The sequence below is a fragment of the Amphiura filiformis genome, chromosome 3, assembly GCF_039555335.1.
Source record: "Amphiura filiformis chromosome 3, Afil_fr2py, whole genome shotgun sequence".
Lineage (NCBI taxonomy): Eukaryota > Metazoa > Echinodermata > Ophiuroidea > Amphilepidida > Amphiuridae > Amphiura > Amphiura filiformis.
The window spans coordinates 31,254,356-31,278,580 of record NC_092630.1 but is presented as its reverse complement, the minus strand read 5'-3'; the positions used below and the strand labels follow the sequence as shown (position 1 = coordinate 31,278,580).

At 37.1% G+C, this 24,225-nt stretch overlaps 2 protein-coding genes across 2 annotated transcripts; one reads left to right on the top strand and one right to left on the bottom strand.

Moving 5' to 3' along the window:
* The first annotated feature begins 1,959 nt into the window (after nucleotides 1-1,959).
* LOC140148356 (uncharacterized) lies at nucleotides 1,960-5,957 on the top strand. The gene is made up of 2 exons (XM_072170280.1): nucleotides 1,960-2,142; nucleotides 3,828-5,957. The coding sequence occupies exon 2, from the start codon at nucleotides 3,898-3,900 to the stop codon at nucleotides 5,083-5,085; it is 1,188 nt and encodes a 395-aa protein (XP_072026381.1). The 5' UTR covers nucleotides 1,960-2,142; nucleotides 3,828-3,897; the 3' UTR covers nucleotides 5,086-5,957.
* Nucleotides 5,958-10,076: 4,119 nt separating this feature from the next.
* LOC140148354 (U3 small nucleolar ribonucleoprotein protein IMP4-like) lies at nucleotides 10,077-24,204 on the bottom strand. Its single transcript, XM_072170278.1, has 9 exons — nucleotides 24,071-24,204; nucleotides 20,454-20,562; nucleotides 17,412-17,495; nucleotides 16,232-16,338; nucleotides 15,724-15,856; nucleotides 14,514-14,668; nucleotides 13,659-13,753; nucleotides 12,463-12,536; nucleotides 10,077-10,515 (listed from the first exon to the last, which is right to left on the bottom strand). Exons 1-9 carry the CDS (start codon nucleotides 24,071-24,073, stop codon nucleotides 10,400-10,402), a joined length of 876 nt encoding a protein of 291 aa, XP_072026379.1. The 5' UTR covers nucleotides 24,074-24,204; the 3' UTR covers nucleotides 10,077-10,399.
* Nucleotides 24,205-24,225: the final 21 nt, after the last annotated feature.

Below are 24,225 nucleotides of genomic sequence, written 5' to 3'. Positions count from 1 at the left end.
AGTCTGTGTAGTACCATCAGCACTATAGTAGAGGCAAAGTACCAGAGGGTTGTGGCCAATATACACTGCTTGATTGCATCATAGAACATGATTTGAGTTTTTTGGTATATAGGCAAGCTTCTAGGTCAAAGTCCGCAGTCATTGACGATGGATTGTTGTCACTCTACGTGTTCTTTGTGGCGGCGATGTTTCTCGTCAAGAAGCTTTTTTGAAGATGATTTCGTCATCAAATTCATCAAACCAATCCGTCCAATCGTGATGTTTGCGTTTGGTACAGTCAAGAATGTCCTGTCCTGTGGAGTAGGTTCCAATCTACCTCGAGGTCATCTGAATCCAGGGATAGGAACTCCAGACAGCTAACCAAAGCTTAATTGCCATGCCTAATAGGCCGAGGGTATATGCATCATCAATGTTTTGTTAAAATGCTCCCGGTCGAACTGGAAATGACTGAGCTGACGGCATAGACCCTATAATTCTTTATAGGGTCTATGGTAAAAGGTTGGTATTTCTGCCCCTGGTAGAAATCACTCCCGAAGAGTCCGCCAGGGACTATACTGGAAGTTGACGAGAGTGGTCCGGTGGTCTAACGGGGGCTGTGAAGTCGGTGGTCTTGTTGATCTTGGACGGAAGTCTTAAAAGTGGCGTAGGTGGGCATGTCGACTGAAGATTGAGGAAGAGCGTTCCAAAGAGCTCCAAAGGGAAATCGCTTGGGGGGAAAAGGACTGGATGTAGGGTGTGGATGTGTGGTGTTGCACTTCAAATATTGCTTGTGGCTTCGTCTGGATCTGGATGATTTCTTTTTGGTATATAAGTCGGCGTCGAGGTCGATGTCCTGGTTGATAATTTTATGAAGGGTAATTAGTCGGAGCGTCTGGCGTCTGGTTTCGATGAGATCCCATTAAGGTCGGTGAGCATTTTTGTGACACTTGATTTTCGCCTAAAGTCGCTGCACACAAACCGAGCTGCTCTTCGTTGGACTTTCTGAAGAATTTTATTTTTCTTCGTACCAGGGTTCCTTCAATAAACATTTCGCCAGCAGAGAGTCAAATTGACGAGCCTAGGCTGGCCATTTCATAGTCCAGCAAAAATGAAAAGGGTTGTGCAAACAAATTGTACCCCAAAGTTGTTAATTATATAAGGGAGGGGAGATATTTCAGATATTTGGGCAGGCCAAAGGGCAAGGTTAGCAGGTCAGAGGATCGAGGATGGAGCAAAAGATTTTCAGATATTTGGGCAAGGTGTAGAAAGGTAGAAACATGCTATATGCGAATATTCTGCTTGCTGCACTCCGGGGCTGCACTCGCTTCACAAAATCAGTCTAGCATGATAAGTTTTGGTAAACTGAAAGATATCTTTGACATGTCGACTAAGCGGAGAGGGCAATGATTTTTTTAGACGGTCAAAAGAGGGGGGAGCACTGAGGTGATTTTTGGCAGACCATTTTGAGAGTTCACCACCCCGGCCCACAGTCTCTTACTTCAAGTTGCCCAGAATTTTACGTGAGGCTGCTTGAGTGCTCAGTGGCTAGCAGGGAGCATGTTCTTTTTTGAAGACTCTTCTTGTTAAAACTGATATTCTCCCGGCGCTTACAGTTCAGGTCGTTGCTATAGTAACATCCAAACAAAAGACCCAAGACATTCCTTTTGTGTCAAGGATCTGAAACTCTTTGATTTGCATACGCCACTTATTAGGCACAATTTTTACGGTCGTTATTTCTTCAGCATTCATAAATTTCCTTAAAATCCATTTTCTTCTCATGTTTACATGGTAACGTGTGAAATTAAGTTAGAAACAAATGAACCGTGGAGGATCGATAGCAAAACAGTGAAGTAAAAAGTTTCAAGTTAAACTAGATAAAAATTAAATGCACCAAAAAGTTCTGTAAACATTTCGTTACTGAGGTTCGAGAGGGCATACACATGTTTTACCAGGATGACCCCCTCAGACGATAAAGTACAACCTATACATATGTACACTTCTACGCTTACGTGGATATAAGGCTGACATTTGACACAATTTGAACATAATTCTTGTCTAATTATGCTCAAAATATGTAGTGGTAACTTCATGGAAAAGTTGTAAACTTGGGTCACATTGCCGAGCTAATTGGCAGATATTTCTGGTCGCTGATGCAGCTTAAAGGTAATACGCTTACGTGTGTTATTCTAACTAAAACTTAAGTCACTAATACCAAAAACAAATTTACATTCAATATATTTTACTGTTAGGACTAGAATTGTAAAATAAATGTATAGGCCTAGTTGAAGTAATATTTTTGGACATGATATTCCAATCAATGATTAAAAATGTTTTAAGAATATTGAGCTTCTACTTCTAATAGTTAAGTATGTCGCAAAAACATTTCGTTTCGACGCGTCATAATAAATTGGCATGAAACACTTTGAGGCTTTCAATTCTATTACCACCTACTTGGTTGCCATGGTTACGTAGTCAATGTTTGGTCCAAACAAAAATTGAACACCAGTAAACCATCTCGTGTCACGCCAGCTTGGTCTTGTTTATCAGTAAGGTATTTAGAGCGATACAATACTTAAATTTATCAAGCGATAATCAAATCCTTTATTTGGTGTGACGGAAAAGGACATTGATAGCCATGTAATGCAAGATAACACCACATATATTTAATTAATTGTAAGATACCATGAAGTTAACGCATCACTGTATTAATTGCACCGAAACAGTTACTCAATTGTAATTAAACTTCTTGTTTATTGTACTTCACAAGTTTTCAGACTCATAAAATAAGCAAAGTTATTGATGCCATTGCCAAAATTCTCCCAATTGATTTATACTTAGAAGTTAGATATCATTATCAAATTTTACAAGGTCTTGATGATTTTATTTTGTAATTGAAAGAATATATTTGAGAAGATAAATATCCTAACAAAGACTGATTGACTGAATTAAAAATTAACCTCGGGATTGAAGTGATTTATACGTGCTGACAAGCCTGATATCAAAAGGAAGTTTCAAACTGGTCAACAAAGTTAAAAACCCGACGTCTCGAAAAGACAAAACTTTTTCTTTTTCAAGGGATAAAATAAAAGACCTGCTCTCAATATAGTGGAGATTTAAGAGACCTGTTCTCAATATAGTGGAGACCAGTTCTTAGCATTGGATGTTGTGTCATATTTTCGCAGTTTTTAATGTCTGACTTAGTCGGCTGTTTTTTGCTCTTAGCTGGTCTCCACTATATTGAGAGCAGGCCTCAAATGTCTCCACTATATTGAGAGCAGGTCTCTTATGTCTCCACTATATTGAGAGCAGGTCTCTTATGTTTCCACTATATTGAGAGCAGGTCTCTTATGTCTCCACTATATTGAGAGCAGGTCTCTTATTTTATCCCTTGAAAAGAAAAAGCGGGTTTGTCTTTTCGAAACGTTGGATCGTTATAACTTTGTTTATACATGTTATATGTTCTGTGTTACTCCCCCCCCCCATTGGATGTTGGGTCATATTTTCCCAGTTTTTTAATTTTATCCATTGTTAGTGTGACACTGTCGTATTCTTTTGGATCCATCCTTTGGTTCCCCGCTGGTCAGTTTGAACAGATTTTCCCTGTTTTTATAACAAGTCAGATGTTATTACCATTAAGACCATACAGAATTAAAGTACAGAAACTTGTGTTTGTTTAAATCAACTTAAATTAAATAGAGAAGCAAATAAGTTTATGTACCGTCTCTACCTTGTTGGCAAACATTTGTTCTCTGTGTTGCTAGGAGCATGACTCTACTGTTTAATTGTGTCACGTTATCTTTTTGAGTATCTTAATCGTGTGTCAACCTCTTGATTTATGTTATTTACAGGTATTCCTAGCTACGCAAACCAATTCTGATTGATTCTAAAATTAAACGTTTACCATACCGCGACTGAATCATGAAAATGGCAGAGCCACCTGCAGAAGCTTTAGCTGAGGAAACATCGCCTCCAAATCAAGAAGACTCGGCGGAAAAGGTGATGACAGCTCCTGAAGATCGTACAGAGGTAACGGTGATGGAAGACGGGACGACGCATGATCATTCTGCAGTTCAAGAGACGAAAGATCACGATGAGGACAAACCTAAAGTGAACGGTGACACAGAATCTAATGGCGATGTTGCCGAAGTGCATGATGTAACGAATGAAGAAAATAGAACAGAAGATACGCAAGACAACTCTGAAAAACAAGATGAACAAGTTGATAGTTCTGCCAACGAGGGTGTTGAATCAAACAAGATGACCGACGATACTTCAGAAAACAAATCCGAAGCACCTCCAACAACTGAAAATGACATTCAAAATGGTGTTGAAAACAAGAATGGCGACGAGAAAACAGAGTCGCCTAATGAGCCTGAGGTAAACGGGGAAAGTAAAACTGAGCCACCTAACAATAATGTCACATCGGATTCTCCAAATGATCAAGACATTCCTGCAACTGTGGAATGCGCTAAGGAAAATGGTAATGATGAATACGACATCTCTGTTCTTACTGAAGAGCAACTCCGAGAGACATATGGAACCTTGCACACAAAATTCTTAGCTGCAGAGTTGCAGTTAGATTCTCTTCGTGAGCAAAATGCTGAATTACGCACAAAATTGGAAAATAGGGAAGATGATTCAAAGAAAGCCGAAAGATCGTTATCCAAATCATCTTCTGTCAGTGACGTAAATGAAAAGGCACGGCAGCGAGATGGTTTTCGAGTGCAAGCAGATTATCTTGCTCACGAACTTTCTCAGCAACAAGACACGGAGAAATATCTGCGTGAAAAGGTTACAGAAATTCTTGAAGAGAAAGAGGAGAGTGATCGCAAAGTGAAAGACTTGCAGTTGAGACTGAAAAGATTTGTCAAAGATGATCAGGCAAAGGATGAGAGGGTAGCTAAATTGGAAACGGAACTCCGCGAGGTTTCACAAGAAGTGCAGCAGCTGGAAGGTTTTCTTGACGAAGAAACCTTGCAGAAGGTGAGAAGAAATCGCAGTAGTAGCGAACGTAGTGGACAAAATGGTGAAGTACGTGGAACTCCCTCAGCAAGACATCAAACATCGTCACCAACTCCGCAATCGAAAACTTGCATTATTTTGTAAATGACGCAACGAGATATACTCACTCACTAAACCTTGGGTAGCTTTCCCATTTGAACAGTTGAAAGTTCTCGACGCTAAAGAAGATATAAACGATGATTGAATATTAATTCTAATCTACATTGTAGGTTTGAATTTTTAATCTTTAGATATACAAAATGTACGATGGTTATACGTTTAGTTCTATAAATGGTTTATCTGGTTAGGTATCTAGAATGCCAGAAAATCTCAATTTTAACAGTATTATTTTCTTGAATCAAAATTAAAATGATAGCGATCGGTATATTTTATTCAAACGACAACCAAGTGAACACCAATTTTGGTTTACTTTTGGTGACTTTGCAGATTACGTGAATTTTTAAAAAGAAATTATATTCAAATTTCGATGAGGTACTACATTGGGATTTGGATGCAAAGTTTTTAAATATTCAGTAAGTATTTGTGCATAATATACGTATTTTAAGGCATATACTGCAAATTAGGAAATGCACTAAGCATGTTTTTTTTAACAGATAAGAGTAAATAAAACACTAATCAAAATAACTTTTGTTCGAAGCAAATGGCACATACGGTTTTCATAAGACATCAATTGATATGTTCTTTGTATCATATTGTTTTTACTACTAATCAAAGTACAGGTGTAACTTGAAAATGTCGGAAAAAGCTCTATTTTTTTCTTGCCAATATTTAGCTAGAAAGCAATACATAAATGTTCAGGATACTTTTATTATGCAGAATTTTAACTTGAAACATGCATGGTCAAAGTGAACGTGTTGTATATAGAGTGCTTCTGATGAAAGCTAAATTAATCTAGGTGCCATTATGGAGTTTGAGCAAATAAATGACAGATCCAAGCATATACGAACAAGTATTATTGTAAGACTAATATTTTGTATTGGCATAGTTACGCTTGTTTTGTATTAACTTAGCTTTCATCAAAACACTATATGCTTGTAGACGGGTTTTACGGTATATTGTCTACTCGCCCTCTATACTTGCATAATTAATAATAATGAGCTAATTTGCATACATGATAATTTGTAAAATACAGGGCGGGTATGCAAAGATACATTGATAATTAAAACTACACGTATGTTAAAATCGTATTTCCGATTTGCTTTGAACAAAAGGCATATTGATCAGTATACTTTGCCCTAATCAAATATAATGATTTCAACATGCTTTAGAGCATTTTCAGAATGTCTGATGACCTGGATAAACCAGCCAATCTCTTTTCAAGTTAGCTGTCAAATCTGTACATATTTATTTACAATCAACAAAAACAAATACGGGGATTTGTATATTTGTATAAATGTTGTACATAACATAGAGCTTATGACAGGCCAAGTACAATAAAGTAGACACAAATTTCCATTTTTAATATTTATTGAAATCAGCTGCACTTTCCTTTATAGGGCTAATGAAAGCCCGAATGAAAGTTGATGTCAAGTTTCCAGTCACATATTTTTTGTACAGTGTTGATGTGACGCTTATATTTCATTATTTGGATGTATTTCATTATTACCTATATGTTGACATGAGACCATGTCATCTTTACAGGCATTTTGCAACACTGAGATTGAAAAAAGATTTGAGTAATATTGAGGGTTTTTTTAATTAAAATGAAAAGAACTTTGCAATCTTTGTAATCACCATGAACATGATGGGATCCTTTCATTTTTATTATTGACTACATCCTCTACCCTTACAACTAAAAATTGCTGAAATCATATCAACAGGGCATGTCTGGCATTTGAGAGTTGTAAATATTTGATATTTCCATCAAAATTTTCAGATAATTTACTTTTTCATTTGATAAAAATAATGAAAGTTTTTGTCAACATTCAAAAGTGGTGATTTGGTGCGGACGGTGATGGGAAACTTGGAATCAACTTTTACTAGCCTAACCAGCAGAGATACAAATTGTACACTTGTAATTTATCAACTCCCGAGGAGGGGGAGAAGGGGGACTATGAGGGATGGTGGCATAGCACCATAGATGTACATATGCCCCTGTGAAAAATTTAAGAATATGCTGAAAAAATCCAGTGCACCCTTAATCGTTCAGACTTGTCAAAAAACAACAAAAATAAATTCCATACTAATTGTCTTGTTTATTTCATTACAAACAATTATTGCTGTGTATAGAATTTTGTTAGCAATAAGTTGATACCTACTTGTGAAAAAGTAATAGTTTGTAAAGATTTAGGTGATTAAATGAAAACTGGTGTAGATCAAGTAAGAGATTTCCGTGATGTTGTTACTGATAGCTGACATGCGTATATATGCTGCAGCCAGACGAAGTGTAACATGCTCACACTAGGTGATTTTATCATGCATAATCTATTTCAATTCATAACTTGTCAAACTCCATGTGTTTCACTTAAACATTCAAATCTGACATATTGGGATGTTTCAAGTCTTTGATTTACATATTGTAACTCGAAAGAAACAAACTAGGCTTAAATAAAGACTATGTAATAATAATGTTTTGGAAGTCATCGAAATCAAAACTCGACCGGCGGTCAACCGCAGGTTCCGGGCGGTTCTGTCCGCCGGTCGAGTTTTGATTTCATCCCTTAGTAAACACAAACAATGCTATTCCATTTGAAATCCACACTACCCCTGTGGAAGATTTTGGAAACATGTTCCACAAAGGGAGTATGAACTTTAAATGGAATTAGCACATTCCAGCTCCATTTGAATTTCATACACCCTCTGAGAATGCTTCAACCTGAATCTCTCACAGAGGGAGCGTGACTTTCAAATGGAGCTGCCTAATGTGCCAATTCCATTTGAAATTCATACGCCCCCTGTGGAACACATTTCCAAAATCTTCCACAGGGGGAGTGTGGATTTCAACTGGAATAGCCCATTTTATAGAAACATTTAAATGTCAGGTTATATAATGGTGTATAAAGGGTATAAAACGTTTTAATAACACTTTTTGAAAAGTTGCTGCAAAACATTCTAACATAATGTTATTTAAGTGTTGACAAAATATTTTGCAAAAATGTTTGCTAAAAATCATTTTACAGCAACAAATAACATTTTGACAACATTTGTCACATATTGTTGAAGTGTTTATCATATAAAACGTTTTCATAACCTTTATATAATACATTTATGTATGCCAACATTTAAATGTTATTAAAACTGAACATTTTGACCAAATCAAAACACATTTTATGATGTTTAAAACGTGTTTGCAGGGTTCATAGTAAATAAAGACTAATTGTGATGTAGGAAGTTTGATTCACTATTGAATAGTAAAATGTCAGAAGTCAAAAACACGATGGAAGACAATGCTGTTAATGATGCTACAAATAGAGCTTTGGTGCTATTCATTATAGATTTGCAATAAAGATGATTTTAGAAGCTTATATAGAAAATCTTGTTTCCACAGGTGTTGTTACTCTGAAGTCAAGTGTGTATTCTATTCACCAATCTTACGCTGGGAGATTTATATGAAGCAGTTATTAGAAATATGGGCTTCACAGAAAGCTGCTGACCAAGGTGTCCTAAGAAACTCCCATAAACCATGAGTTTCAACCTTTTTTTGAATCTCATATCTTTGGAAGTCGAACCACTTCCAACCCCATTTTTTTGAAATTCCTTGTAAGAATCTAATTTCGCCCACGAGGAAAGTTTCAGTTAAATTTATTTTTTCATTTTGAGGTAATTTCTTCTGAATTCTGCAAATTGAAAACTGGCCTAACCAGTCCAAGTACCATGAACCATTGGGATATTTGCTGCTGCTCCTTATAACCAGTCCAATAATGCTAATAAGCTGGCTCAATTGAAGTCATATTTGACTATTTTCAAGACTAAAATATGTTCTAAGATCAAAATTGATTATTTGAAAACATTACCACCTTTTAAAGACATCATAAAAGAAGTCTTTTCATATTGGTAGACCTAACAATTCTAAATTTGAATAAATATAATCTAAATCCATTCTGACAACTTTTTACACAATATCAGGCACCAGTTGATGTGGTTTTTAAAATAGGTTGATGATCCCCATTTGCACTGTTACCAAGCTAGGGTTAAATTAATAGGGTGAAATGGACAAGAAATTAAATTAAAAAATTTGTTCCTGTTTAAATGAGAAAATATGTTGGGTCCCAAGAAGAACATTTTTCCTTCATGATCTTTTAAATGAATTAAAAAAGACAGTTTTCTATAAAACAATTAAAACCTATATAATAATGGGGTGCAGCTGTGCATATCTTTATGGCATTCTGTTTTTATCGCAACATACTGCAAGTTACTACATCTTACTGAAGCAGTGACCTGGATTGACCTGCAGTAATATTTTGTAAATTGCTGCGGAGTGACAGAATTTTACAGCTGATATACCGTAAAACATCGTCTACAAGCATAGAGCGATTTTGATGAAGGCTATATTAAAACGAATCAGCCATAAGTATCCCGATAAAATAGAATGGTCTTACAATAGTATTTGTTTGTATATGCTTGTATTCTGTCGGTCCGTGTCACGTCACTTCCGGTTGATGATGTTCGAGTGAAAACAAGTCCCTGATTCGATTTTTGTTGATGATTTCTGTCATTGGTGTAATGTAAATTTCGATCGCAAATAGTCAGTGGAATCAAACAACCGTTTCTAAGTCTTCAGAGTGAAAGAAACTTACTTGATTTACCGTTTATATACTGACAAACTTAAAATTAAATTCCATGGTCGAGTGTTGTTTTTTCCGAAATTGAATATCACTCCAGCAACATGGCTATGTAGCCTCCTTCACAGCCGGTTTCTGTTGTTCACAACAAACCGTGAGCCACATGCAGTTTGGGCCAGAGACTAGAGATAGCCCGGATGTCCGACCGACAGAATCGGTAATTTATTTGCTAAAACGCCATGATGTTCTAATTTTGTCTATGGATGGCGCTTTCATCAAAAGCACTCTATATGCTTGTAGACGAGGTTTTACGGTATACTATATCAGCTATATATGTAAACCCACAATGCAAATACTGTAAAGAGTATGATAAACTGTTCAGCACTAACTTTCCAGATGACCCAAAGAATGTCAAGTTGTCATGGCCTGATCCAGGATGGCCCGTACACAGGATTTTTGTTTGTGCTGATTTTGAAAAAGTGGACTTTTTTCCAAGGGGGAGGCGATTTTGTGAAAAGTGGACTTTCTTCCCAAAATTTTGACCTTTTTTGACACTCGCAAATTGTAATTTTTTGGACTTTTTGTATACTTTTGCCAATTTGGGGGGTGCGACCACACCCCCGCACCACCTCCCCCTCCTGCGTACGGGCCTGGCCTGATCACAGATTGACTGCACATCATTCTTGTGCTGCTAGATGTCTTCGTTTCTTGGCTGTATTCATGTATGGTCTATGCACCCATTCTACATCTGCTGTGGCTGCATTCTCTATGGTGCCTAGTTTGATCTCATATACTGTGGGAAAAAGGAAAAGAAATGCTATAACAACTGAACCATATGAGTGAAAAACCAGCAGCTGAGATTTATAAATAAAACCTCTACAATTAGCATAATAAGTCCTGAATGGGTAATAAGGTGAACAGATACTATATCAGCATTAAACAGTAACAAAACAACAAAGGTATGGCTTCCAACTGCCTCCTGCATACAAACAAGATGACATGGCTGTTAAAACATGTGTTTCCTTTGGTGGCAACTCAGCCAGATAACAGAGAAACCTAATCACTTGGAAAATGGTCAAGTCAAATTGGGATGTATATACTACTAATTACACTACACCAACAGTCCAACACCATCTGCTGAAATTTTAAACACTTATTGTGTTACTTAATAAAATACTAGTGCATTTTGCAAAAAATAAAATGAAATAACAATTACAGATTAACAGCCCCACAACTTTATGTATGCATTGAGCTCTAACATTAATTATCAATTGTAAGAATGAGTGTGAGTTTATTATCAAGATCTACCACCCTACCAACTTGACCTATCACTACTGCATTTGGATGGTAGAGTGGAAAATCAGTATCACTAATCTTAATGGGGGTACTACACCCCTGGCCAATTTTGTGCCTATTTTTGCATTTTTCTCAAAAATTATAGCACATTGGTGACAGGTGAGATATGTATATATTATAGGGGCAAGGACTACAACTACTGTACTGAAAATTCAGCAACTCAAAGCTAGTAGTTATTGATTTATTGATCAAATATTGGTTTTCCCTCATTTTTGACTGTAACTCCACAACTGTTATCTGTGCTGAAATAAAATTTCCAGTGCAGTAATTGTAGTCCTTGCCCCTATAATACACATATCTTACTTGTCCTCAATACGCTATAATTTTTGAGAAAAATGCAAAAATAGGCACAAAATCGGGCAGGGGTGTAGTACCCCCTTAAAATTAGCTTATTATTTGCTTATACACGTGTACCTTGTAATAAAGCTTTATAATATCACAAGTCAATATGTTCTATAGTCGGTGTGGCTTATAATTGGTGAAAATGATTCATTTTTTTGTGGAGCTTGCATAAATTAACATTAGCGAGCCCAATTCATGTATTATGCAACACACAACTAGTGTTAAGTGCTGCGCCAAACTGCATCCACCCCATTCTATATCAATACACGATGTTATGAGTATCATTTTCCCCCAATTATAAGCCAAACAAACATCCCTTCCAGCCTGTCCATTGGCTGCTGTGTTTAGATTGATATTTCTTCTGCTCAACAGTCAACCAACCATTCATAAACTCATCCATCCATGTGGCATCACATATATGATAAACACTTGTTGCTTTATATTTCATCACATACATTAAGTTGTTTGCAATTTTAGGTCCATCAATAAAACACAAAATCAATGAATGGAATTAAGGGGTGGTGCAATAATTATGTGTACCCCGGGGTGGTGAATTAAAAGGGGTGGCAAGATTTTTGGCAGCCCAAAAGGGAGGGGCAAAGATTTTTTGGCAGGTCAAAAGGGGGGGGGGGGGCAAGCGATTTTTGGCAGGTCGAAAGGGGAGGGCAAGCGATTTTTGGGACAGATATTTTGGGCACCGTTTCTATATTACAACCTAAAAATGCATAGAAAATCATTAGGAACACGTTCAAATCTGCAATATTTCCTGCTCGCTGCGCTCGCATTAAATACGATAAGACAATTTCAGGTTTTAAATTCGGGTTCCCATAAATCTTAGTGTGCAAAAGGGGGGGAAAAGATTTTTTGACATGTCAAAAGGGGGGGGGGGAAAGGTTTTTTGGCAAGTCAAAGGGGGGGGAGGGCAAAATCTTTGGCACTGTCAAAAGGGGGGGGGGGAGTGATTTTTGGCAGACCACTTTCCTGGGGTACACATAATTATTGCACAGCCCCTAACAAAAGTAATGATGAACATGTGACTTACATTTCATTTCAAACCTTGGTCCAACTTCTGACAGCTCAATATTTTTATGATCAACTTTCTTGTAAACATGGTGTCTAAAGAAAATAAAGTACGAACGCTCATGAGTTACAAAACCATTATTGACAGGCATGTGTGGTTCAGAATAGCATTTATTTTTCAAAATAATCTGTTGATTCAGCTCAAGATGCAATAACGGAACCAACACACTAATTTAACATGATAGAAAAAAACCAAAACCAAAACAAACAAAAAACATTTGCAGTCAATTTGTGCACATTTTAACTACTCAACCTGCTTGTTTTTTTATTTTTTACTGGCTTCGAAACTAGTAAACACCATCTACGTGTATCTTTTCAGGGAACAAATTAAGGGCTTAAAATCAGAACTAGCTATGTCCAAAATTTGGTGTATGCTTGGTGTAATATGTTCATGAGTTAGACTATTGTATAGATTCCATTGAGGAATTTATAAACAGCTAATGGAATAAAGTTGTACAATCCTTAAATTGAAGATTTCTGTGCTAGGCTAAATCTGTTGAGTGACAAAGGATAAATCCAAAATGGTGGTCTTGACTTCAAATATTTGATTCTTTATGGAAAACAAATCCCACCAAATACACCACTGGTTCACGTTCATGCTAATATGACAGACCAAATCCAACTGGATAAAACCAGTTGCTGTTCTAAGCTCTTGAATTTATGTTAGCAATTACCGTACTGATGCCTGAGTATAGTCCCACCCCGTTTTGGGTGAACATTTTTCAAAATTGGGGGGGTGGGACTATACTCGAATTTCAAAAAAAAAAAAAAATTAAATTTTTTTAAAGGTTTTGTAGTGTCCCTGGACCTAGACCTAAATGCTAGGATCATTCATGGTTGACCTAAAAAAAAATTTGAATTTTGCATGGTGTTTTGTGTTTTTAATATGAAAATTGATACTTTGTTTGTCATACTCTATTAATGATATCAAAATGCATTCAAATTCATATTAAAAACACAAAACACCATGCAAAATTCAATTATTATTTTTTAAATCAACCATGAATGATCCTAGCATTTAGGTCTAGGTCCTGGGACACTCCAAAGCCGAAAATTTTTTTTTTTAATTTCTTAGATTTTTCGAAAATTTGGGGTGGGACTTTACTCGAAGGTGGGACTATACTCACGTCAGTACGGTACTAAGGCTATATGACTTACCTAAATGAGATAACATCATCCATGTTGGCAAATGTCATCACTCTTTTACTCTCATCTTTGGGTACAGGAAACAAATACTTTAATATGTTCATTACCTGCAAATAAACAATGATACAATCAAAATTGCGTACAATATTAGTTGTGATGTAAACTAGAGAATTATAGAAGGAAGATATCCTGTGTTATCTATTTCACCATACACAATGATTTTTAGCTAGTGTCTGCTTGTTCACATTCACAATCCTATTTTTAATTGACTTTATAAGAGCTTTAAGGGGGTACTACACCCCTGGCCAAATTGTGCCTATTTTTGCATTTTTCTCAAGAATAATAGCGCATTGGTGACAAGTAAGATATGTATATTATAGTGGCAAGGACTACAACAACTGCACTGAAAATTCAGCAACTCAAGGCAAGTAGTTATTGATTTATTGATCAAATATTGGTTTTCCCTCATTTTTGACTGTAACTCCACAACTGTTGTCTGTGCTGAAATAAAATTTCCAGTGCAATAGTTGTAGTCCTTGCCCCTATAATGTACATATCTTACTTGTCACCAATGCGCTATAATTTTTGAGGAAAATGCAAAAATAGGCACAAAATTGGGCAGGGGTGTAATACCCCCTTAATCACTGACAGTGTACATTCATAAGTAACTAAATAAAATAACTAGCTGACAACTAAGTCATTCCACACAGTATAATGCAATCTCATATGCTAATGATCAATTCAAATCCAATCATGTGAGCAGCATGTACGCTTTTTTGGTATGGCATTATAAACAACAGATTGCAATTGTTTTTCCTACTACTACACTATTCAATACAATTTACTGTTTATAAATACCAATCTTACCCTTTCTCCAAGTTTTGACTTGAAATTGTGAAAGATTAGATGTGGATATGCTTCTGACATTGTGCCCATATTAGGAATGTCATGTCGCATTACTGTGTTCATTAATGTAAAGTATGCTGTGGGACCATACGGCAGATGACAAACTTGCAAAGCATCTGAAATTCAACAATAAAAGGAAGCATATAGATAAAGATATGATATAACTTTGGATTTAAAATGTTAACAATAAGACAGTGAGCCAGATTCCTATTGCAGCCACCTGCACAGTTACATTGTCGCCAATGATACTTGGCATGGTACTGTGCAATAACAGGGAGGTACCAGTATAGTACCCCGGGATAGTACCACTGCTGTGCAGTAGCAGCATTGGTACTATGCAAGTAAGGTGGCCGCAATAGGAATCTTGTAGTGTAGTATTTCAGTAAGTTCATTTACACATCCTGCAGAACAATTTCTTTCAGTTTTAATCCAGGTCTGGTAGTCACATGGTGCATATAGTCAACTTTATTGAAGGAAGCCAAGGCCAAAAAAAAAAAAAATTGTTTGTTTGTCCATAGAGGCTTATGAAAAAGTTGGGTCGGTAGACGGTAGGTTGGATTTTTTTTTTTTTTTTTTTTTTTAATTTGAAGACTGGTAAATAAGTCAAAACACACAGCACTTTACTGGTTTAACTCTTGAGATGGTTCTGCATGTTATACTGTTAATTTTCTTTACATTTTCTTTCTTTAAATTTATACTAACCACTGTTTTATACGATGTCCCATCGATGCCAAAAAAAAATCAAAAATCAAAAAGAAAAAAAAGAGACACGGTCGGGACCAGGGTACACGGTCGGTCGGACGTGGACAAACAAACAATTTTTTTTTTTGGGCCTAATTATAAAGCCCTCAAATTAAGGATCTGTAGGGGCACAGCAAGATTAGAACTAGCCCTAGTTCCTCGGCTAGGATCGAGGCGCGTAGCACCTAGACACGCAGTGAGGCGCGTACTGGTGGATTTTCTAATGTCAGAGAGGGGTTGTCATGGTCCCATACAGGGCAACATCACCCATGACTGTGAAATGTGCTGAGGCTTGTGGATCAACGTCTAGGTGTGGCGCCTGTGCTTGTTCTTTTTAAAATTGATTATGACCTCTTCGGATTTCTGTTCGTTCTAAAAATACAATGAAAATCTGCATTTCAGGACTGACGATTTGGTTGACACAACTAACCTGGATTTCCTCTATGTTCATGTACAATGATAAGATCGGTGACATCATTAGCTCTACAAGCTTGCACCAGTTGATTCATTTCATAGTTACCACGATTTAACCTCTGGGCATTGGGAAATATTAGCTTTAATTCCTGTAAGGAAAAACACAAGCATTGAATGAATGATGAAATGGTCTGGGAAGTACACTTTATATGAATCATGGATAATAGGAATATAGGAAATAGTTTCTTAATGGAAATATATAACATCTCTACTAACATCAGAAATATATTTAGTGAAGAACCGATCACCCCAAGTTCTGAATGCGCCGATTGCCGATAATTTCTCCTTGAACCAGCCGATACAAATCCCGATCTGTACTACACGAAAAATAACCATGATGACAAGTCCTACACTTCCTGAGTAATTAATTAGGATGCACTCTACAGTCAGTTTTAACGGTTCAATTGATCGGCAATTGAGAGGATTTGTACCGATTCCGATACGATAAAAACCAAATGACTCACTTTGGCGAATTGCTTGAGTTTTGAGCTAGGATCTCTTGATGTTGTCAACATTATCTTAGGGTCTTCTACTCCAGCCCATCTGTACTCATCATCTATGTGATTTAATTCTGTAGAAAAATAATACAAAATTTTATATGATTAAAACCTTTGTATTGCAAGACACTGCATTGTGATGCGACCAACTTCAAATACCAATATTAATTCATTTTAAATGCCTGGGGCATTGAGGGGCAAAGTGAATGTCAGGGGGGCAAAATCAACAAATTTTGCGCAAAATTGCCACAAAAAGTGGACATTTTCGTAATTTTGGGTTTCTACTGGGGGAACACGGGGGGGGGGGCATGAGTTACTGGGGGCATTTTCCACCTCATGCCAACCCCCCCAATGGCATGGCCACTGACAGAGACAGTACAATTTGAGCTCATATGACTGCCCCCCCCCCCCTTTACCTGGATTCCTCTCATAACCAGCTGAAGACACTAAAAAGAATAGCACATTTTTTCGCAAGGAAAAGCAAGGAAGAAACTGGCCTACTTTTTAGTAAGATTATTAAACTAAATTCCTTCAGTACGGCACCAGACCGTAGATATTTTCCTGTATTATGTGATCAAACAGGGGGTAACTAATAATGTCATACTTCAAAACATTTGGAATGGTCCCCCTTGACCTTGGAGGCTACTCTTGGTTGGACTTCATACTAGTTTGTTAATAACTTTTTAATATGTACAACAACATCCAAAATTAAGGTTAAAACGGACGAAACAACCAACTTTTTGGGAACATATAAAAATCCCTTTTACTAAGGTAAAATCAACAAGAGTAGCCAAACATTACGTGTACTTGATATAAGTAGCACTACATGTATATCATTTGCAGTGCAATGTACAAATAGTGCTTGGCTACCTTTGTTGTTTTACCTTAGTGAAAGGGATGTTTTTATGCTCCTGGAAAGTCAGTTTTTAGTGTTTTTTAACCTAAATTTTGAATGTTGTTGTTCATTTTGTTAGATCCATTCAAAGTTCCCCTGCTGGTCAGTTGGTACTGTTTTAGTTTTTTAGGTTTTTTTTAAACTGAGATTGACATGCTCAGAAACTGGACCACAGAGGCACTCTCACAACTGTTGCCTAACATCTTACTGTAATGTTTCACAAAACAACCCTGAACTGTGTATAATCCATACCTTGAGCACCTTCATCATCAAACTCTAAAGACTTCTGTATGCTGAGTGCTTCCTTCTGCAGAGCTGTTGGGATTACTTTGTTTTCTGTTTAAGGTGAAGAAGGGAACAACAATGGTTATTTGGTAAAATGTATATAATGTAGAACAGTGAGTTGCAATTTTTATTTCCAAATTTAAAATTAAAATTTCAAATTTATATGATGAACTACAATGTACTAGATGAAAAATCTACATATGTAATGTGTACAGCACAATATTTTTGTAGACAAATGGAAATAACTTCAACCTGAAATATGCCAAACTTCAGGGGCAATTTGAGATCCACAGATTCATTAACCCAACTTACTCCAAAAAAAGTTGAGACTTTTAAATGCAAACTTTGTCATAGATATCTATTGAACCATACCCTAAAAAGAGGATACTAATTACAAAATACCCCTTTAAGGGGGTACCACACCCCTGTGGTAAATTTGTGACTAATTTTCATTTTTCTCAAAAACTAATAACACACTGATAACAAAAGTTATGTACCGTATATTATTGGGGCAAGGATTCCAATAATACTACACTGAAATTTCAGTGCCTCAAGACAAGCGGTCCCGTATATATGATAAGAAATGAGGTACCTTATTTCTTATCATAAATAACGAGCCGCTTGTCTTGGGTCACTGAAATTCCAGTGTAGTAATTGGATTCCTTGCCCCTATAATATACATAACATTTGTTACCACTGTGTTATTATTTTTTGAGAAAAATGCAAAAATAGGCACAAATTTATCGAGGGGTGTAGTACCCCCTTAATCAGTGATCAAGCTTTCTAAAACTAATACCTTTGATGAAAAATCTGCTGTAAATGTGCATGCCTTATTCTTTCGGGGTCTTTGAAATTTACATGAAATTCACCTCTGTGGAGGGTGTCCCCCCAGGGGGGGTACTTAATATAAATGACCATACGGGGATGTGCCGCTAATATCCATGGGTAGCATTTTCGGCCTTTTGGTATATCAATGACCCCTTTTTCTAAGCCAATGAATGGGTCCTTTTTTCAAAATTTTTTCATTTTTGTCGAAAAATAGCCGAAATTTTCCAAAATGCATTCATATCATGTGACAAATTCTGTACTTTGAAGTTCAATTTGACCACAAACATGAATAAGATAACAATTATTTTATATTTTCCTCCAGCTTACCACATTACCATAAGATTTATCTTGGGCATTAACTTCACATTGGAAACATGATTGACCTCCAATGGATACTGATTACTGATGATACTGGGATATTGTTGAATATGTTGCCACATTACATGATTAGGCCTACATGTACCATTTTAATTAATTATCATAAGAACAGGGGTGTCTATTCTTCCAGAAAATTGAAATTATTCCCTCACCCTACCGCGCTGTGCTACATCCGTCCCCAGATTCTTCCCCAACTGAAAACCCCAAAAATGGACCAAAAAGGGAGAATTTTAGGTTGGTTGCTATCTCCGGGGCACTCCCATATATTGACATACGTCATGAGCCCATGTCGAAAAGACCCCGTTATTTTTGGCAAATCCTACACCCAATGACCCTGGTTTTTTCAGTAGCCTACACTGAATGGCCCCCTTTCTTGAACAGTTAGTCCTCAAAATTGAATTTTCTGCACGCTTCACACACATTTTGAGCAAAATAAATGAGTTTTGTCTATGTTGTACTGTAAAATTGGGTAAAAAGCTATTTTTGATTGTCAATGATGTGAAATTTTAGGCGCTCCAATACAAAATCACTCCATTTTGGTCATTGCCAACATGAATGACGCCCTTTTTTCTGAAAATTTGCACACTGATAGACCCCTAGTTTCATACGCTGGTGGGCACAGGTATGTCACTTTCATATTCGAGTGCCTCCCCCGGGTGCTATCTACATGTACTTTTCCTTATTTTCTTGTTCCCTCCCTTCCCTGACTGAACATAGGTGTGTTGCAAGTTGTTTTATTCTGTCTTCCCTAAAAATATCAAATTCTTTCCTAGATGGTACAGTCTGGACACTGTACCATTGCATCTAAGGACTAATGGTTCAAAGGGAAGACAGGCTGGTAAACACCTCTAGGCTCTTTAGCTGTGATTTATAATTTGCAGGGGTGTGAGAATTTAGCTTTTTTGTTTTGATTTTCAGCTTTTTTTGTATAGGATCTTCCCAAATTGCAGCTTTTTGCTAGGTGTTTTGAGCTTTTTGCTATCTGGTTTTTGCGTTTTCAGCATATACATGTATATGTGGTGACTCGCATGACCCTGATTTATAAAGCCTTAGAATTAAAATTCTTCTGTTGCAGCGTTCGGAGATTGCCACTGAACTATTGCATCTAGGGAAGAATAATCAAGGAATTGGATCTGAAGCTGAGGTTTAAAAGGGAAGATAAACTTGGACAATAGAGCTGTTAACTAATTGATGGTTCTTCCCTTAGAATCCCAAATGCTTCCCTAGATAGGCAGATGTCCAAACTAAAAAGAAAATGGATTTTGTATGAAATATGCAAAGCAGAGCTCCCTTAATCTTAGCGTGCAAACTGTGCATTATTACCTATAGTATGACCATAGTCACTATTGCCCAGGCAGGGAAGAATTACTGACCCAACTTTTCCCTGTTTTATGTAAAAGTCCATGGTTTCCCTCAAATAATTATTTTTGGGATGGGAATGGGTAAAAACCAAGGAACCACTACATGTATACATGCTAATGTTATGTACCCATTATAATTCTTCCCTAAATGACACTTGATGAATTCACCCACCCTGTAGAGCAGTCACTGCCAGCCAGTGACCATCCATTTAATTCCAAAAATACCATAAAACATAATAATACATGTTCCAGTTATACATTTTTCCCCAAATTTGTTAATTTTATTTTTACTCTTCCAGTTGACTTTCTTCTGTTTTTCCCCTCTCTTTTTTTTCTTTTTCAAAATGTAAAATTCTTCCCCAAAGGGGTAAAATTATTCCCTCCCCTTTGGGGGCGATTAACGGAAGAATAAACGCCCCTGCATAAGAATACCGGTACTTACCATCTAAGGCTTCTTTGACTTTGCGTTTTCTTTCATTAATGATTCTGTCTTGTTCTTCCTGAGATTTGCGATACAGGTACTCCCTCCGCAGCCTAGCTTGCCTTCGTAACTGTATAACATACAAAGAAATATATTGCAGTACTGTTAATCAATTATGCATGATGTATTAAAAAGAATAATTAACAGAATAAATAACCTCCGGTGCAAAGAATTGCACCGCTATCCGACCGAAAAACCATAGCAAAGTACTCTAGCATCGAATGCGTAACTATCGTGTGCAAATTCGAAGCTAAAGTTCTCGAGTAACCTGTCCCCCAATTTTACCCTTCAGGACAGGGTTCATAATTAATTCACAGGTACAGCTGCCCCCCGGGAGCTGCCCTTCTTCTTCTTCTTTGATGTTACTCCGCAACGCTCCAGTCCAGATTTTGAACCACACGCAGTGCAGGCAGAGGAACATTGTAGACATTGTTGTAGGCATTGTTGTATTTCATGTACATCATGTATGCCGCAGGGGATGTGTAGATATATTTTGGATATAATATATCATGGGATTATAAGGCCCTTCGCACTTGATAATTAGTTTCCTGTTCAAGATTTTGAAAAAGGGACGAGGTGACTTTTAATTATTAATTATCTTTTATTTTCTTTATTTAGTTTGAACTATTACAAGCAACTATTGACTCGTTTTGACTAGGGCGGGCATTTAATTATTTAACAACAATATTTGATTTTATAAATAAGTGAAGAAGGTGGAGGTGTACTCTGACTTTGTTCATTCATCATTATTGTTGATATTATTAAAGTCAGAAAATGGCAAGTAGAAGTAGTTGAAAGTTATTTTAAAGGAGAAAATTAGAAATAAAAATAAAATAATTAATTATTTTGAGATTTTTAATTTTGGACGCGGGCGGCAAACAGGAAACTAATAATCAAGTGCGAAGGGCCTAAAGCTTTGAATTATAATAATATTTATTTTAAAGTTGTTTTTTTTAAAACTTCCGTGGTCCGGGTACGCGCTGGTGAATTGCGATCGCGTAGGTCGCCTACTACGCGCCGCGCCGCGCCGAAGACCAATGGGTCAGCCAGCTTGTTGTCAAGAGCGTTGATCAGCCAATCAGCGTGATTGTTTATTGCTTTTGCATTTACGCTCGTGTACGCGATACGCACAGGCACAACCACGCCCCCACGGAAGTTTAAAAAAAATAACTTTGAATATTAAGCTTATTGTAACTGATCTGATTTTATTGCGGAAATAAATAAATGTAGAAATTTATACATGTATAGCGCTTTATGCCGTAAACAGCCTCAAAGCGCTTTACATTTATTCCGCCTTCATTAGAGTATGTCGGAACCACGTTTGCAGCCTACAAGTGGCGCAGGGTCCATCAGTACACATGTACAACGACTGTGACTACCCCTAACAGCTTCCCATTGCACCTGGGTGGGGTGAGGCAAGCGAGGCAAAGCGCCTTGCCCAAGGGCGCAACATGGTGGTGGGACGGGAATCAAACCCATGCACGTCGAGCAAGCTCTCAGATTATGAGTCCAAGGCAGTAACCACTGAGCCGTGCGGAAAACCGCCCTGCTGACTAAACATTGATTCAGTGAGTTGGAACATTGTGAATATTGGATTTTAAAAATTTATAGAATTTATTTATTTAGACAGTAGTCTGACTTAGTAAACTTCTCAATGTTCTTCATCAAGTTCATGTTCTTACTCACCTACTGAGGTCGACAAGACAAGTGATTAGTTAATGATTCATACGTTCATACATACATGCTATGCTATGTAACGGCGCGCGTGATCAGGGTTTTCTTTAAGCATTTTCCTGAAGGGGTATTTTCAAAAAATTTTGACCCTTTCAATTGTGAATTTTTCCTCTGAAGGAGTCAAAAACATTGCCCAAGGGGTATTTTTATAATATTATTTTTGAAGACATTTTTAACAATATGTTTGTTTTTGGAGCCATAGGCGTAGATCCGGGGGGAAAATCTCCCCAATATTTCTCAGGGGATGGTCCATACAATCATCCCCCAATGTTGACGCCTGCATTTGGGTTTCTGATCAAATTAACCTCATATTTGGTCATTTTAGCCCCAAAAGTGCACATTTTTGCGCGCTTAGCACGAATTTATTCCACTTTTGCACCATATTTCAACAATGGCAAAAATTTTTTGTACCATAAACTTATTCTTTTTCGCCAAAAGGCGCTGGATTCACTATACTTCAAGACATTTTTTTCACCCCCCCCCCCAAGTCAAAAAGAAATCTACGTCACTGTTTGGAGCAGTGGCGGATCTAGAGCAGTCAGAAGGGTGGGGGCAATTTTAAAAGAAAATAATACTATTTAAAAATGCCCCCTGAGAAGTAAGAAACTATTGCAAAATGAAGACCTAATTGAAGCAATTTGGTGGATCATTTTGGCACTATTAATGTGTAAAATTTTAGTTTTAAAAAGCCGAACATTTGTGAAATGAGCAGTCCATGGACATGATGGAGCCTTCGGACGGCAAGTTTTCCCAATTATGTTAGGCCTATAAATTGTGTTAAACATTATTGGCAAATGTCGAAAGCAGAAGTGAAAGTGGTCATTTGTTAATCAACTACGCAGGGTGATGTTCCCCCCTCAGAACTTGGAAAATTTGGCAAAATGATCGCAGACCTAATTTAAGCGATTTGGTGGACCATTTTGGCACTTATTACTGTGTAAAATTTAAGTTGAAAAACCGAAAACTGTGAAATGACGGTCCATGAAGCCTTTCTTTGTCACGTTTTCCATATTAGGCTTATAAATTGTGTTAAAAATAGGGCCTAAATTGACAAATGTCGAAAGCAGAAGCGAAAATGGTCACTTGTTTATCCACTACGCATGGGGGTGTCTGAGGTGGATGTTCGCCCCTGAGAGGGAAAATTTTGCAAAATTAAAGTCCAATTGAAGACATTTGGTGCATAATTTAAACAGAAAAAAGGACCCGAACCCAATTTGCAAGATTTCAAACTGACAAATTTTAGAGACTCGCAATCACTAAAACATGCATGGATTAATGCTGACAAAATGTGATGGGCCCTACATATCGGGAGTAGGTCCTAAATGCCAAAAGTCGAGAATAAATGCACAATATCGGGTGTTTCTCTATTCAAATCTTGCAATATCTGAACGCGTACGTATTCAAGATTTTGTACGCGTTGGACTTTGGGACTTTGGATTTGAAGGAGTCAGCAAAGTGCCTGAACGCGTAAATACGCGTGTTTTGTGCGTTAAAGAAAACCCTGCGCGTGATTGGTCGAGAGCCGGGCATAAACAGCGTTTATGCCCGGTGTCCCGGATGTGCGATCGCCGGGTAGGAAAAATGAAGGAAAATCATGACTTTTAATAATGTTACTTGTAATTTTTTGTTATTATTTCGATGAAATAAGAATTACAAAATGTTCTTGTATGTATGAACGGGGTTCATTCATATATTTTCATGACTAAACGGTTGTTTATGCGCTCGGGCTGCAAGCGGCCCCTCGGGCATAAACAACCGTTTAGTCATGAAAATATATGAATGAACCCCTAATTCAATACAGATGAATACGTTTCATATTTGGTATTACAAATATAATAACTCACCATTTTATGTTAACTTTTGTTGGTAGTACATGTACTGACTACAGACACAGATAAGCTTACCACATGCCACTGATCAGTGCGAAACAAAAACAACTTGCGACAGAGAGCACGTGGGAAACGTTTGTACGCATGTGCAGATCAATTATAAACAACGA

What these genes read in the sequence shown, in the direction of transcription:
- LOC140148356 (XM_072170280.1), top strand. Translation starts at nt 3,898, where the DNA reads ATGAAAATGGCAGAGCCACCTGCAGAAGCTTTAGCTGAGGAAACATCG.
- LOC140148354 (XM_072170278.1), bottom strand. An exon ending in GATGATGTTATCTCATTTAG is followed by an intron (nt 12,537 to 13,658) that starts GTAAGTCATATA and finishes TATTTTCTTTAG; the next exon opens with ACACCATGTTTACAAGAAAG. An exon ending in ACCAAGGTTTGAAATGAAAT is followed by an intron (nt 10,516 to 12,462) that starts GTAAGTCACATG and finishes TTTTTCCCACAG; the next exon opens with TATATGAGATCAAACTAGGC.